At 45.9% G+C, this 15673-nt stretch overlaps 1 protein-coding gene across 3 annotated transcripts in view; it reads right to left on the bottom strand.

The window, feature by feature from the left end:
• SCN10A (sodium voltage-gated channel alpha subunit 10) overlaps positions 1-15673 on the bottom strand; it is a 94399-nt gene that overhangs the window by 23523 nt on the left and 55203 nt on the right. For 2 of the 3 annotated variants that reach the window (XM_012455649.2, XM_012455651.2), the window contains 4 exons: positions 13640-13813; positions 4396-4755; positions 2445-2891; positions 981-1121 (listed from right to left, as the gene is read on the bottom strand). In XM_012455649.2, coding sequence (XP_012311072.2) covers positions 981-1121; positions 2445-2891; positions 4396-4755; positions 13640-13813 — 1122 coding nt within the window. The remainder of the gene's footprint in view (positions 1-980; positions 1122-2444; positions 2892-4395; positions 4756-13639; positions 13814-15673) is intronic. The other variant, XM_012455650.2, reaches the window with a different exon arrangement.

The raw sequence follows: 15673 nt of genomic DNA, 5'->3' as shown, positions 1-15673 counted from the left end.
TCAGCCCTCCGTCTTATCTTACGCTGCTGTGGCCAGCCTTGCCTAGGGCACGCAGCCAGTAGCTGACATTCTTCAAGCTGAAGGGCTTGATAACTTTGGGGATGTATTATGTCTTCCTTATCTCTGTTGAGCCCGGTGCCTGTCACACAGTCAGCACTCAGTGGCTAGGTGTCAAATTAAACTCCTGAATTGAAGGCGGTGTTATTAAAGATGCTAAACTTTTACAGACGCCTCTTTCCCTGTAGCTTGTTTTCAATATTTGTAAGTGAAGCTACAGCATTTCTTTTTACCTGTTATAAGACAATCCTAAACCTCAAATCTTACAGCTCAGACTCTATGAGGCTGCCACTTGACGACTCACCTGTAGAGATCCTCTCCTCAGCCCCAGGCTGTTTTTGCCTAGAGAAAATGATGTGGACAAAATAAAGCAGGGAAGAATCACAAGGGAAGACTTCCTCCTCCATGAGCACCTCCAACTCTTATCTGCTGGCTCTGAAAAATACTTGACGTTCTTTGTGCACTGCCTCTCGTTTCCTTTTTTCTTGGCTGTCATTTTCCGGGCACTTACTTTGTTTCCGGCAGGAGCTAAACATTTGACAAGCAGCATCTCGTTTAAGCCTCAAGACAATCCTACCAAATAGGCATTACCATTCAGTTTCATGGATGAAGAAATGGAGGCTCAGAGAGGTTTAGGAACTGGTCTTAGGTCCCACAGCTTGTGGAGTCTCACTCTTTCTTCCTCTCCCTACAGCTGTCCTGGAGTGAGACTGTGGCGATGGCATGGTGAAAGTGGAAATTGTGCGGATTGGCAGGAGGCTGGGGGGAGGGTGGCTTTAAAAATTCCCAGGATGAAAAATGAGGTTATGTGGTTGAGTGCAGTCTGGAATACCTGACCCTCACTGCCACCCTCCAGCCTCTACCAGCCCACTGGTCAGTGCCTGGCTGGCTATCTGACCTCTCCAGGAAGCTCACATACCTACCTCTGCAGGGGCCTGAGGAACAGCCTCGTTTTTCCATGTCTCACCCAGGTATGGAGCCAGGTCCTCAGATGATGTTCCAGAGCTTGGGCTCCTGGGTGTCAGGAGGTCCTCACACATCTCAACTTGCTGCAGTGGCTCCTGCTAGTGACAGAGAGTTCCAGCTGGGTGCCTGGTCCCACCCTTAGGTGACCAGTTCTAAATTTGAAGGGATCTTGCACATCACAGGCTGCCAGAGCCCAGGGTTTCATATATGCAACTCACATACAGACAGACAGATATGCACGTGCATGAAGTGAGCATGAAGACTGTAGCTACATAGGTCTGTGTTTTATCCTTGGCTCCATTAGTTATAAGATGTGTGACCTTAGGCAAGTTGTTTAACCTCTCTGATCTTCATTTTTCTCATCTTCAAAACTGAGAAGGCTAGGTCTGCATCATTCAGCTTTTTTGATGACTAGACATGTTAGTGCTTGTAAAACACTCTGCATGAAGTGCTTGGCTCAATAGATGTTAGCCATGATGATTGTTATTTGTCCAGAGGTCAGAATCGTAGGGAACTTGGCCACCTGGAGCTCCCTAAGAGCCCCAAAGTAACTGAAAATGTTTCTGAGTGGCAGACAGCTGTCACAGAGTTCACGTCCTTTACTCTGGGGATGGCGATGCCCTGCCCTCTGCTGTCACCCAGACAAAGGCATGTAAACTATGGCAGCTGATAACAGTAGCTGCCGGAACACAAGTAACAGCTGCAGGGAAGAAGGCTATGGGAGAGCTCCAGACCCAAAGCACAGCGTTTCTAGACCACTTAGTGACCTGGCCAGCAGCCCTGCATGTTCCTGAGGCCCCACAGGGATCCTTGCCTTCCCACATCGGGCAGAGGCGTACACCTTGTGTTACTGAGAAGAGGTTAACAAGAGTTGATATACCAGTTTAAGGTAGTAAGGAATGGTGCCAAGTATTTAAAAATATATATTGTCAAGTGGCTTAAATGTGCTTTAAATTTGTTGGTGCCAAAAGGAATGTGTCATTTCCCTATGATATCACTTGTGGGGAAAAGCTGGCCAAATGAGTCATATAAGAATCAGGACTTCTTAGGATACTGGTGAAGATTAGATGAGCCTTGCTCTTGGACATCTTGTTCTTAGAGGAATCTCATCAGCATCTCATGCACAGAGCCTGGGCTGGGCAGAATGAATGCGGCAGCTGTGTGAAAGACAATCCCCAAACACCTCAAGGTGGCCTGCTGCTCACCTGCTGCCCTGAGCCCCCGACTCCCTGTTTGCCTGCCTGGGGAATTCTGACCTTTTCCTCCAGGCCCTGCTCAAATGCCATCTCCTCTGGAAAGCTTGGCATGGCTTAAGCTTCTTTACATCAAGGTCTCCTGTGCATTTCCCTTTTGCCCTGTGTTACTCAAGCCCTGAAGCCCCTCCCCACTGCCTGTGGCTGTCCCGTGGGGAGAACTCTTACCTGACCTTCGGGGATCACTTCCTGCTGGGAGCTCCGAGCATCTTCCTCACCATCTTCCTCCAAGTCATCAAGATCGGATTCGCCCTCAGCAATGGGCGCAGAGACCCACACAGTAGGATTAGCGACGACGTCACTGTGCTCATCCCTGGGACCTCCAGGAGCTGGGAGCCTTCCAGAGCTCCCCCTGGCAGCATTGGCAGCAATGTGGTTCTCAGTTTTGGAGCTGGAGAGTGGGAGTTTCACCACCAGCTCGGGCTCTGCTTTGGGCTGGGGGAGCGGGCAGGGCCTCCTGAAGAAGTTGCAAAGGGCCTGCTTGGTTTGACGGCCAAAGACCTGGATCCGTGCCAGGGCCACCTGCAGGTTGTTCACCTCCCCATCATCTTCTGAGGCTGTGAGGTTGTCTGCACTGAAAGAGTTCAATAGTAGAGCGATGAACAGGTTGAGCACCTGAGGAGAAGGAGTGGAAGGGAAGATTGATCAATCACTATGCTGAGTCCCACATTGGCCCACCGGGTTAGCAGCTGGCTGGCAGGACAGCCATGGCCTGAGTTCTCCCTGCCTACCCGGGATGCTGCCCCTTTTGGGGGAATGGACATTCTGAGAGCAGTTGAGGGGAGCTTTGGGGATGTCCCAGAGTGACCTGCTTCAGTGGGCGAGGCTTGGAAGTACATTTTCCACCATAATGGAGGAGCCCCCTGCTGAGCAGAGGGACATTTAGGGACAACAGAGAGAAGGCATCAGCCCTTCCTGTGACCACCCTCACGTGCCAAAGCCCTGGGTTCTGTTCCCGACTCTGGAATCCTGGGCGTGTGTCGCTGCTTCCCGTTCTTCACTTGAGAGCAGGTGAAGAGTGGTTGTGAGGACAAAATGATACGAGAAGTGATACGAGTTTGCTCAGAGGGGCAAACTCCCCTGTCTGGGGGTAAGGGGCACCTGTGGCTCTGCAGGGATGGTGGGCTCAGCCTGGAGGAACAGAGTTTCTGGGATGCTGGCAGAGGCATCTCTGGCTCAGGGGCCAGCGTGAAAAAGACTGAAGAGTCTGGATTTGTTGTTTCTTCCCTTCTCTTGGTTTAGCTCTCTTGTGTCTACAAAACTCTCATGAGGAAAGAATCCAAGTTGGTTGATGTCCAGGGCAATAAGAAAGGGGCTTCTGGAAGACTGCATCTTCCCATACAGCCAGCCAGTCCCAGGAGGGCAAGAATCCCCATGACCAGAGTGGGTGGAGACAAGCAGAGGGCAGGGGGCCAGGCTGCGGCAGAGAAGGGGGACTGGGGCTAATTGACAAGTAAGTCTCCAGAGCGGCTCCCTCCAAACCTGGAAGTGGGTTTTGTTCTCAGCCCCACGGCCTCGGATGTTGTCTGTGACCAGCTCCTCTCTGTTGTCTTGTCCCACTGTAACCCTTACTGCAGCCTCTCCCCCTGCTCTTAGCTGGGACCTGTGCAGCTTGGAGAAATCAGTCAGCTCTTACTTCCCTGAATAAAAATGTTTTCTGAGCCCCCCTAGTGTGGGGAAGGACATTTTTCTCTCAACAACTAATAGCTGCCATTTACTGAGTTCCTGCCCGGCCCAGACATTGCATTAGGCAATTTGCATATGTCATCTCCTGTCACTTAATTCTCCCAGTAAACCCATGAGTAAGCACTATTTTCCTGATTTTAAGGAAATCAGAGCTTGAGGAGATTAAGTCTGTTGCCTGGTGTCACTACCTAGCAAATGGTGGAGCTGGGATTCTACACCAGGACTTTCCTTTTTAATCGTATGTTCTCACTCCTGCAAATCAGGCTACCTCCCAAGGCACACGTCTTGTAATGAATCCCACCTGAATTTGAAAAGTTTGAAGACTTTTCAACCAGAGAAGTACAATCTGGGCATAAAAATGCACACCAAAGCTTTTTCAGATACCCAGAAGCCCCTCCTTTCCCCAGGAGGCAGTGCCCCCAGCAGGGCTCACCACCAGGTTCCCCAGCACCATCACCGTCAGGAAAAGGACGAGGCAGATGGATTTCTGGCCGACTTCCATGCAGGCCCACATGTTCTCGATCCACTCTCCACAGAGGATGCGGAAGACGATGAGGAAAGAGTGGAAAAAGTCGCACATGTGCCAGCGGGGCCACTCTTCGTGGGGCGCAGAGATAGTGTTCCGTTTGGTACGATAGTTTTCCCCGAGGAGCTGCTTGCCAACCAGAGCGAAGACAAAGACGATGATGGCCAGGATGATGGTGAGGTTCCCCAGTGCCCCCACTGAGTTTCCGATGATCTTGATGAGTGTGTTTAAGGTGGGCCAGGACTTGGCCAGCTTGAAGACCCGCAGCTGCAGAGAAACAGAGACTGTCAGGTTTTGGTAGCTGTGCTCATTACCTTTCATCTAAAGTTTTGGCTGGAAACCAAAGACCTGGGAAAAACACAAGGTATCTCATCCCATTAAATGAGGATGTTTTCTGGAAGCTGTTTTCGGAGACCTTATATCCAAGGCTATCAATTACTCAAAAATATGATCAGCCTTCTGTGGCTCCTAAGTATCAATGTGCTTCATTGACTGTGGCTGAGTCGGGGTCTTACACTGGGGTGGTGGCCTTGCCATCTGTACTCTGCTCCACAGCCACAAGCCTGATCCCTCCTGAATGTGGGCCTCTTCTGTGGAGGTGGGGTGGGTGTGATGGGGCTTACAAATAAGTAACAACAAGCTTATTTTTGACCTGAAGAGAGACCAGCCTCCTGGGAAGAGGATGACCCTCTGCATTTGATAGGTATTGGCAAACATCTCTTAGGGCATTTCTCATCTTGGGGCAGTGGACAACATCTGTTGCTCCCACCAGCTTTGAAACTGCAAGTGTCCGTGATTTCATGGACTCAGCATTCATACGTTCATCTGATTGACCAACCTACCTACCCCCCGGAACACCAGCCATGCACATGCGTGGTACTGTGCTAGCCTGTGAGGTGTATGCATATGCAGAGAGGTATGTGGGTTCTTGCTGTCATGGAACTAATGGTTTCATTACTGAGAAAAGAAGAAGATCCAAAAGGTCTTCCCTGTAAATTCAAATATGCTGAATCTCACAAAACAGCAAAAGCATCAAGCATAAAAATGTATGAATGTTTTAAAATACATTTGTATGGTTCTCTAATTTGTTAGAAGAAAAAATCTGAGCTCAACTGTCAGTCTATCAATCAGGGTGTGTTTATGGAGCACCTACTAAGAGCCAGGCTGTGGCTTAGGTGCCAGGATGCAATGCTGAACGGAACAGTGCAGCAACAACTTTATCACCCACATATCAGTGAGTAAATCCCACGGGAGAGGTTTAATCCTCATACAGTAAGTGCTATATACACTTCTTTAGGTGATGGAGGAGAGGGAGTCCATGTTCACCTTTGACCTAATCTGGAAATTACTCTCCGCATATGGGAAGCAGAGCTTATAACAACTCTGTGGACTAGTCACACAGGCAGCTGATAAACACAAATAAAAACCGAGCATTAGTAACTGGTATGGGGAGCAGGAAACATAATGCATGGCATGCCTAAGGAAGTAAGCCTAGCAGGAATTTCTCCCTGCCTTAAGACTGGATCCCAAAGAGCTACACCTTTCATGTAAGGATGAACCACAAACAAGCCCAGGAGAATGCAAGGATAGCTGGTGCTAGGTACCAGCTACAAGAGGAAAGTTGACACTGAGAATCTGGAACAGCAAACTGGTGCTCGTACAGGATTTTAGCTGGAATTCACACTACCTAGGTATTTTAAGTTGAGAATTTAAGTTAGAGCAATTCTACAAAGTGCTCTGCAGAATTAAGTGCAAATACTCTCTGGAGGAACCTGCCTTTATGCCAGATTTCAAAGCATTCCCTCAATGATCATTTAAGAGTTGCAGTAAAAAACAAAAAAATAAAAACAGAAGGAATGAGTCACCAGGAGTGAATGAGATCCAGGAGAAACCACAGATGTGGAAATAGTCATTCCTTTTCTTCAGATGATATAATTGTTAGTCAGAGATAACAGCATAATTAGGTATAATATGTTAAAGAAATAAAATAATAACTTGAAACTATGTGCAGAGAATAAAAAGCTGTAGATAAGAAGAAGTTGTGAAAAATAAATACAACTCTTGGCAAGGCTTATAGTAATGGTGTAGCCACTGTCTCTCTTGCAAGAGAAAAGCGTGGGGAAAGTAAAGCAAAGAAATGAAGAACAATTGAGAACTTTGTAAAAGAAAGCACTTCGTGTAGCAAATGACAGGTCTGAAGCCATCTAAGTTTTCGAAGTACTTGTATTGTGAAATAAACCATAATCCCTGACTGAAAAAGCCTTTCACTGCTTAAACCTTAACACACACCTTGGCTTTCCATTTTTCCACAAGTGAGAGGCAAACTTTGAAGGTTATGCTATCCTCCTTCAGGCACGGCAAAGTCACTTCTTGGAGTCCCACCTAGCGCTGTCTGCTTGCATTAGGCTATAATATGAGTGAGAAATAAACTTTTATCGGGGTAAGTTACTCAGTTTTATGAATTGTTTGCATAATAGTTAGCATTATTTCTCATTAATAAAAAACTTACAAACAAGATAAAATTAAAATACTTATCATTATAATAAATTGGGAAAGGATACCTGGAATGAAAAATTGTCTTGCAGGAAGGGTAGAGATTTTAGCTAATTTTTGGCTTTGATTAAGTTAACTAATGGAGAGTTAATTTATGCAGTAATTTATAAGGTAATCACTCAAAGAGTAAAAACAGAATATTTAGTTTCCAAATCAGAAGGAAAAAAATGAGATAAGGAAAAACAAACATTTGAAAATAAATATATATAGAGAGATCATGTGTGAGAGCATGAGCAGGTGAAGCAGCCTCAAATCTATGGATAGACACATATCCAAATAGATCAGTGTTCACAATACAAGTGGACTAAATGCTTTGGCTAAAAGACAAATAAACCATAATCCCTGACTGAAAAAGACTTTCACTCATAAATTTTCCAATTAAATGAAACAATTCTCAGCTAAGTTTATAGTAACGGTGTAGCCACGGTTTCTCTTGCAAGAGAAAGGCATGGTGAAAGGAAAGCAAAGAAATAAAGAACAATCGAGAACTTTGTCAAAGAAAGTACTTTGTGTAGCAAATGACAGGTCTGAATTGTCAGAACTGAATAAGAATCCAAAATTTGATTGTCTGCTCTTTGCGAGAGACATATAAAAATCTTAAGGGTACATGAAGCTAGAACTCAATGCCATGAAGATAACTAGAAATACCATGTGCTTTGAAATTTTTAAAAAACTATGCTTCTGGCTCATGCCTGTAATCCCAGCACTTTGAGAGGCCAAGGTGGGTGGATCACCTGAGCTCAGGAGTTTGAGACCAGCCTGGTCAACATGGCAAAACACCATCTCTACTAAAAATACAAAAGTTAGCTGGGCGTGGTGGCGGGCACCTGTAATCCCAGTTACTCAGGAGGCTGAGGCAGGAGAATCGCTTGAACCCAGGAAGCGGAGGTTGCAATGAGCCAAGATTGTGCCACTGCACTCCAGCCTGGGCAACAAGAGTGAGAGACTCTGCCTCAAAAAAAACCAACCAAACAAACAAAAAACAACAAACAAACAAACAAAAACCAACTATGCTTCTAGTTAATGCTTGAGTCGAAGAATAAATCAAAGTAGAAATTGGGAAATATTTAGAACCAAACACTAAGAAAATTATACACATTAAAGCAATTTTCAGAAGGAAATTGAAGTCTTAAATGAAAATAATGGAAAAGGAAATAAATAGGAAATTCCATCCTAAGAAGTTAAAACACAACAAAATATGTAGAAAGGATGATGTAATTAAGATGAGATGCAGGATTAATTGAAATAGAAAAATATCAATGACATAGAGAGGATCAACAGTTAAAAGTTGGTTCTTGGAAAAAATTAAGTTGATGACCTTTGGCAAGACTGATGAAGAATGAGAGAAAGCACAGTCATGAAGGAAAACGGTGACGTAAGTACAGGTGATATAGACTCTCAAAAGATAAGAGCATAGTATGCACAAATTTATGCCAATGAACTTGAAGATTTAGAAAAAAGGAAGTTCTTAGAAAAACATCACTTACCAAAATCAATTTGAAAAATAGCAAACTTGACTAGTCTCATAGTCATTAAGAAAATTAAATTGGTAGTGAAAAATCTTGAACTGCAAATGGCTTTACTAGTGAATTCTATCAAACCTGCAAGGAGCAAATAATTTCAGTTTTACTCAAGGAGTGTAGTAGCTGGATCTTGGCTCACTGCAGCCTCAATCTCCTGGGTTCAAGTCATCCTCCTACCTGAGCCTCCCAAATAGCTGGGACTACAGGTGCGTGCCATCATGCCCAGCTAACTTAGTTTTTTCTTTTTCATTTATTTATTTATTTACTTATTTTTGAGATTGAGTTTTGCTCTTGTTGCCCAGGCTAGAGTGCAATGGCATGATCTTGGCTCATGGCAACCTCCTCCTCCTGGGTTCAAGCAATTCTCCTGCCTCAGCCTCCCAAGTAGCTGGGATTACAGGATTGTGCCACTGCGCCCAGCCTTCTTTTAATTTTTTTTTAATGAGATGGAGTCTCGCTCTGTCACCCAGGCTGGAGTGCAGTGGCGTGATCTCAGCTCATTGCAACCTCTGCCTCCGGGATTCAAGCAATTATCTTGCCTCACCCTCCCGACTAGCTGGGATTACAGGTGTACGCCCCCACACCCAGCTAATTTTTGTGTTTTTAGTAGAGATGGGGTTTCCTCCTGTCGGCCAGGCTGATCTCCAACTCTTGTCCTCAAGCAATCCACCCACCTTGGCCTCCCAAAATTTTGGGATTACAGGCTTGAGCCACCACACCCAGCCTTCTTAGTTTTTTTTTTTTAATAAAAATTGGTATGATCTTGGTACCTTGATACCAAAACCTGGCAAGGACCATGAAAGAAGGAATGAAAGAAAGAGAGAGAGAGAGAGAGAGAGAGAGAAGGGAAGGAAGAAAGGAAGGAAAGAGAGGGGGAAAGAAGGAGAGAAAGGGAGGAAGGAAGGGAGGGAGCGAGGAAGGAAGGGAGGAAGGGAGGGAGGAAGGGAGGAAGGGAACAAGAAAAGAGAGAGGGGGAAGGAAAGAAGGAAGAAAAAAGAGAGGGGGAGGGAAGGAAGGAAGGAAAGAGAGGGGGGAAGGGAGGGAGGGACTATGGCTTGTCCATTATTGTCAGAGTTTCTAATTTTCCATAAAAAGTCAGAAATTCAGATAAATACCAAAATGCTAGCCAAAAATGCTAGAAAAGAATGTTTAAAAAGATATGCAAGATCCTATGGAGATAATTATAAAAACATTATGGAAACATTTTTAAACTTTATTGAAAGACTGGTGTACAGAGTATACTATCTTCATAGATCAGAAGACTGCATAATGTAAAGATTATGTGTCTTCCCTAATTGACCTATCAATTATAGCAGTCCCTAACAGGAAAAACGATTAGAGTTTTGTGGGTATGTGGGTATGTAACTTGACAAGCTAATTCTAAAATGAATATGAAAGTGTGCAGGCCAACATATTCTTGAAGTAAATGAGGTGGATTACTTGATTTACAGGCACAGATATGTTTAAAGCTGCCATAATTAAGACGGATACTGGTACCAGGATAGATCAATGGACTATGGAGCAAATGAAGCAAGGCTTTCAATGATGGGCAGAGAAGCAATGTTATTTTGGGAGAGAAGGAAGACAGAATTTTTATTTCTTCCTTTTTCTCTCCTTTCTCCTCTCTTTCTTTCCTTCCTTCCATCAATCAACAGGTATTTCTTGAGTTCCTATGTATGTGCTGGGCCTCGTGCTAGGCCCTTGGGATAAAACAGTAGATAAGAAACTCTGTTTTTTGCCTCATGGGACAGCAGGACAATTGTAAATGCCAGGTTGATTTGATGAGGGAATCCAACTTTAGACAGTGTGTTCGGGAGGTCCCTCTAAGGAGGTGACTAGTGCATTGAACCCAGAGGTTGAGAGCAAGTGAGCTAAGGGAAGACTAGAGGAAAAGCATTCCAGGCACAGTGAAAAAAACCTAGAAGACCCAGAGCCAAGAAGATCTCTGCTATGTGTGAAGGAGAGCGAGGAGGTCTCTCTGGCTGGAGCAAAGTGGGCAAGAGGGAGGCTGTTATGCAGAACTTGGTGCACCATCATGAGGAGTCTGGATTTTATTCTTAGAGCAATGGGAAACCAGTGAAGTTACTTGTAACAAACGTAGGTACTAATACAAGATGTTGGTAATAGGGAAACTGTTTTTCTTTCTGAAAACCAAAAACTGTCCTGAAAATAAAGTCTATTAATTAAAACCATGAAACTGACCAGCTGGCGGTGATTTTTCTCCAGCATTTCTTGTAGCTCAGGTGCAGGCAACGTGGAGAGAAGTATTTGACTTACCCTCTACAGTGAGGTTTTGCCAAACACAAAAATGCAAAGAGGCAGAGGGGAAAGGTGATTGAGTTTGTTTTCAAGGGCATAATAATGTTGGTGGGCCGTGAAATCTAAGCCAGGTCATGAGGAAGTGGAATAGACCCCAAGAAAGTGTGCAGTTGGTGGGTGTCCTTAGGGAATGTGCGTTGATCAGCATGTTAAGTTCAGTGAGGTGGGGACTGAGGGGCATCCCCCTGGAGAACTCTGTGGGGGGAGGTCGTGAAGTAACCCTGCCTATTTTTGGTTGTTTGGGACTTTAGACTTTGTGGCATCAGAACAAAAGTAGCACACAGACCTTAAAACACCAAGCTCCTGCCTCCCCAAGTGTACTCGAAACGTTGGTATTTTATCAGAAAGCTGACCGTGGGCCTGCCAGGGCATGGGGGTGTGGAATCCTGCTCTCTTGACGATTGTGCGAAGGTACCTTACACTGACCATTAGCTTAGGGGCCTGCCTCTTGTCATCATTTTCTAGATACCTAGAGAAATTTGTCTTTCTAAACATGTGATTTAATTCTGATCTTCTAAAATTTCCAGGTTATGGATAAAGAGTCCTACAGGTCCACTCTGCCCTTCTCCCTGGGATGGTGACAGCACCATCAGCTCGGGCAGATGTCATCAACCAGCGGTTCATGGCACAGCTGCGTCTCAGGACATGCTTTACCTGGTCTTTAGAGTGTTTTTAAAAAATTGGATTAGTAGCCAGTATTAAAGATATTTGCACAAAAGTCTGGATTTCTGACTTTTTATGGAAAATTAGAAACTCTGACAATAATGGAAAGGGCTGCCTGCTTTTCTTTCTTTCTTTCTTTCTTTCTTTTCTTTCTTTTTCTTTCCTTCTTTCTTTCCTTCTTTCTTTCTTTCTTCTTTCTTTCTTTTCTTTCTCTCTTTCTTTCCTTCTTTCTTCTTTCTTTCTTTTTCTTCTTTCTTCTCTCTCTTTTTTTTTTGAGACAGAGTCTCACTCTGTCACCAGGTGCAGGGTTGGAGCGCAGTGGCGTGATCTCAGCTCACTGCAACCTCTGCCTCCCGGGTTCAAGCACTTCTCCTGCCTCAGCCTCCCGAGTAGCTGGGACTCTTGCTTTCTTTCTTGCTTCTTTCTCTTTCTCTCTTGTTCTCTTTCTTTCTCTCTCTCATCATTCTCTCTCTTTTTCGATCTTTCTCTCTCTGTCTCCTTTTTTATTTGAGACAGGGTCTCACTCTGTCACCCAGGTTGGAGTACAGTGGCACGATCATGGCTCACTGCAGCCTCCACCTCCCTGGTCTCAGGTGATCCTCCCACCTCAGCCTCCTGAGTAGCCAGGATGACAGGCACGCACCATTAGGCTCAGCTAATTTTTTCAATTTTTGTAGAGACGGGGTTTCACCATGTTGCCCAGGCTGGTCTCAAACTCCTGAGCTCAAGTGATCTGCCTGCCTCAACCTTTCAACATACTAAAATTACAGGTGTGAGCCACCGCGCCCGGCCTGAGATAGTCGCATTGATCTCTGCGTAAACCTCCCTCCCTAGAGTCATGCACTGCTTCAGGTCTGCCTGGGTGGAATGGAGTCATCTCTGCCTGTCTACCTGAGGCAAATATCCAGTGCCCAAATCTCTTCCGTGGTTGGCTCTATGTCATTGCACTTGGGCGTTTGCGTTTGCCATCCCAGACCACGTACACCACGTTCAGGGGCTCAGCACCATCTCACTGGATCCTATGATAGGGTCCCAGGCAGATCCGTTCTAGCACCTCGCTCCCTGAACCACGCACCCCCTTCAACCTCTGGATGCCCAACACTTGTCAGAACCTTTTAGGTGGCATTTGGGGAGATTGCTGGACACTCCCCTTTGTTTTGTCATCTCTCTCCAAAGCTAGATGTAGGGTTCCCAGTTAACACTGAGAGATTCCTGAGAGCAGGTGGCCTGTGCTAACAAGCCATGACATTCTCCAGGCCTCTTTCCCATTCCCAAGAGTCAGCGAGATGCCAAGTTTCCTCCACATGACCTGGAGACTTGGAAGAACCTAGTGACCCCAGACTGTCCTGGGAATCTGACAGCTTTGGCTGGCAAACGTGGCTCTGATAAAAGTGGGTGGCCTGTGGCACTTCTCCTGTAGAGGGCGTCCTGGAGCTGAGTTTGGAGAAGAGCCATCATTGCATGTGAGTGAGGCCAGTAGGAGGCGGGTTTGGGGGTGCTTGAGACATTGGGGCTGCGACTTGGGGCAACAAGGAATTGGAGAATGACGTCCTTGAGGCTGGAAGGGGCTGAGCTGTGCAGTCAGACAACCTGGATTTGAGATCCAGGTCTGTGGCTTATTCGCTTGCTTGGCATATGGGAGACTGGGGTCATCATGGAACCCTTCTTTTTCCTCATCCAGCCATGGGGATCTTAAAAGCAACTGTCTTGCAGGGTTGTCCTGAGCATAAAATGAGGTACTTTTTATCAAGTGTCCAGTGCTATGCCTGGCACATTGTGTGCTCAGTAAGTATTAGCTGCTATGATAATCGCTGTTATTGTAATGTGATAAGAGAGGAGGAAAGTGCTTGGAAGTCCCCTCTTGGTGCAGATGAGGGAACCAAGGCCCAGAGAGGAGAAGACATGTCCCTGATCTGAGTCAACGAAAAGCTGGAACCACAGACCTAAGTCTCCAGTGGCCCAGGAGTCATGCCCAGCTCCCTCCCACAAGGACAGGAGAGGAAGGGGGAGCGGGCTGATGCAGTCCCCAGGGCACAGTGTCTTCCCTGAGTCTGGGTGGGAGCTTCTCCAAGCCATCAGGAGAAGAACATTACCAAGCGGAAGCTCCGCAGCACAGACAGGCTTCCCTTCCTGGCCACGCCCAGCTCTAGCAGGCTCACGGTGACGATGATGCAGTCGAAGATATTCCACTTCTTCTGGAAATAATAGTATGGGTCGAAGGCAATGATTTTGAAGACCATTTCAGCGGTAAAAACTACGGTGAAGACCTAGGAGCGGAAACAAGTTTTCATCACGGTGGGATCTGTGGGGTCGGGGGCAATGACAGAAATGGCAGCAAGAAAATGTCTTATTTACAAAACAGCAAGTCCTCTGGTCTTGTTCAGTTGCTGCGTTACCTGTGGGCTCCTGAGCATTGGCCAAGGGAACAGTCAACGCAGCAGAATGGAGAAATTTCTGCACCATTCTCGGGGCGGTGCATGCCGCAGTTTTTCCCATATGAATGGTGGTGGGAGTGGAGTAAGTGGACAGTCTTTAAGATCATTATTACAAGATCAGTACGTCTTTGAAGAGTCAGTCTGGTTCAGTGGTTAAAAAGCCTAGGTTGTGGGACATCACGGACCTGGATTAAAATCCCAGCTCAGACATTTCCTAGTTTATGTAAGCTTGGACAAATAACGCATCCTCTCTGTGCCTCAATTTCCTCATCTGTATAATGGGCATAAAATAAGCGAATGCATGTGCAGTTCTTAGCAAAGGGCCTGGCAATAGTAATACATTCATAAATTATAGTGGCTAGCAAGAACAATGATTCATTGTCTCTAAGATTCTTTTGGGCTCTGTGTGTCTTTAATTGTCTTAAATAGGACAGCATTCTGACATTGAGGGAGGTCAGAACCAGGTTCAAGTCACACAACACCAGCAGGGAAAGGAGACAGAGAAGGAGGAAAGCAAAGACCAGGGTCAGGCGCTTTTCCTTCTTATCCTTTTATCTGAGCCCCTCACCAGCCTGAGACACGGACAATGCATCCCTCTTACGGAGAAGAAAACAGGCTGAGAGTTTAAGTGACTTGCTCATGCCACAAGACTGCCCCTGTGTAATTCAAAGAGTATTTTTGGGGGGCCCTGTGTAGGCAAGTCAGTGTGGTATGATGAGGGGTGGGGCTGAGGTCTTGTGTCTTCCAGAGACCTGGGTCGACCCTGGTTCCACCCTCAGCAGTTATACAACTTGGGCAGGATACTTAACCTCTCTGAGTCTTAGCGCTCTCTTCTGTGACGTGAGGGTGATGATAATCTCATAGTGCTGTTGTGACACTGAGATAACATCCACAAAGCAGCTGACTCATTGCGGGCACCAAACACATAAGTTTTTTTTCTCGCTTAGAAACAATGGTGCTGTGCTCTGACATGATGGGAAAGGCCTTTTCTCTCTCTTTCTTCAACTTCTCTAACTGTAGAATGAGGGTGTGGGCTCAAATGTCTATTCCATAAGGCCCTCTGTGGTCTTAGGCTGACTTCTTGGGAACAAGCATTCTCTTCTGTTTCCATTTTCCCTTTCCATATCAACTTTAGGATGTGACCTCAGCCTAGGTGCTGCCAAAGCATGAGGCATGCTGCTTCCACCGTGTTCCAGAACCTACCGCAGCCCCTTTCACAGCCCTGGATAATGGGGGACAGAGTGGTTTCTAGGGAAGAGTAGTCACATTTCCTCTGGGCCTTTCCGCTCCACCTAGATCTGCAGCCTTTAAGAAGCTGGACCCCAAAGCTGGACAGTTCTGGTGAATCCAGTAGGTCACCTCCAGCATGGTGGGCCCTGCTTTAGACATGAAGGCAGGACATTGACTCTTTCTAGCTTCTGCCTATCATGTGTGCATGTGTGTTTGAAAGCACACACACACACACACACACACACACACACACACACACAAGCAGGTCCTGTGAGGTGACTTAATCAGGAGTTAGGAAAAGTGAGCTTGGGAGCCGGTCTGTCTGGATTCACATTCTGGTGTGGCCACTAAGTCAACTCTATGACCTTGGGAAGATTATTTAGCCTTCTGTATCTCAGTTTTTCCATCTGGGAAGGGAATAATAATAATACCTACCATATAGGGTTATTGTGAACATAAAAT

The sequence above is a fragment of the Aotus nancymaae genome, unplaced genomic scaffold (genome assembly GCF_030222135.1).
Source record: "Aotus nancymaae isolate 86718 unplaced genomic scaffold, 86718_ANA_hifiasm-v0.15.2.pri h1tg000038l, whole genome shotgun sequence".
Lineage (NCBI taxonomy): Eukaryota > Metazoa > Chordata > Mammalia > Primates > Aotidae > Aotus > Aotus nancymaae.
The sequence above is the reverse complement of the archived record's forward strand: the minus strand, read 5'-3'. Positions and strand labels throughout refer to the sequence as shown.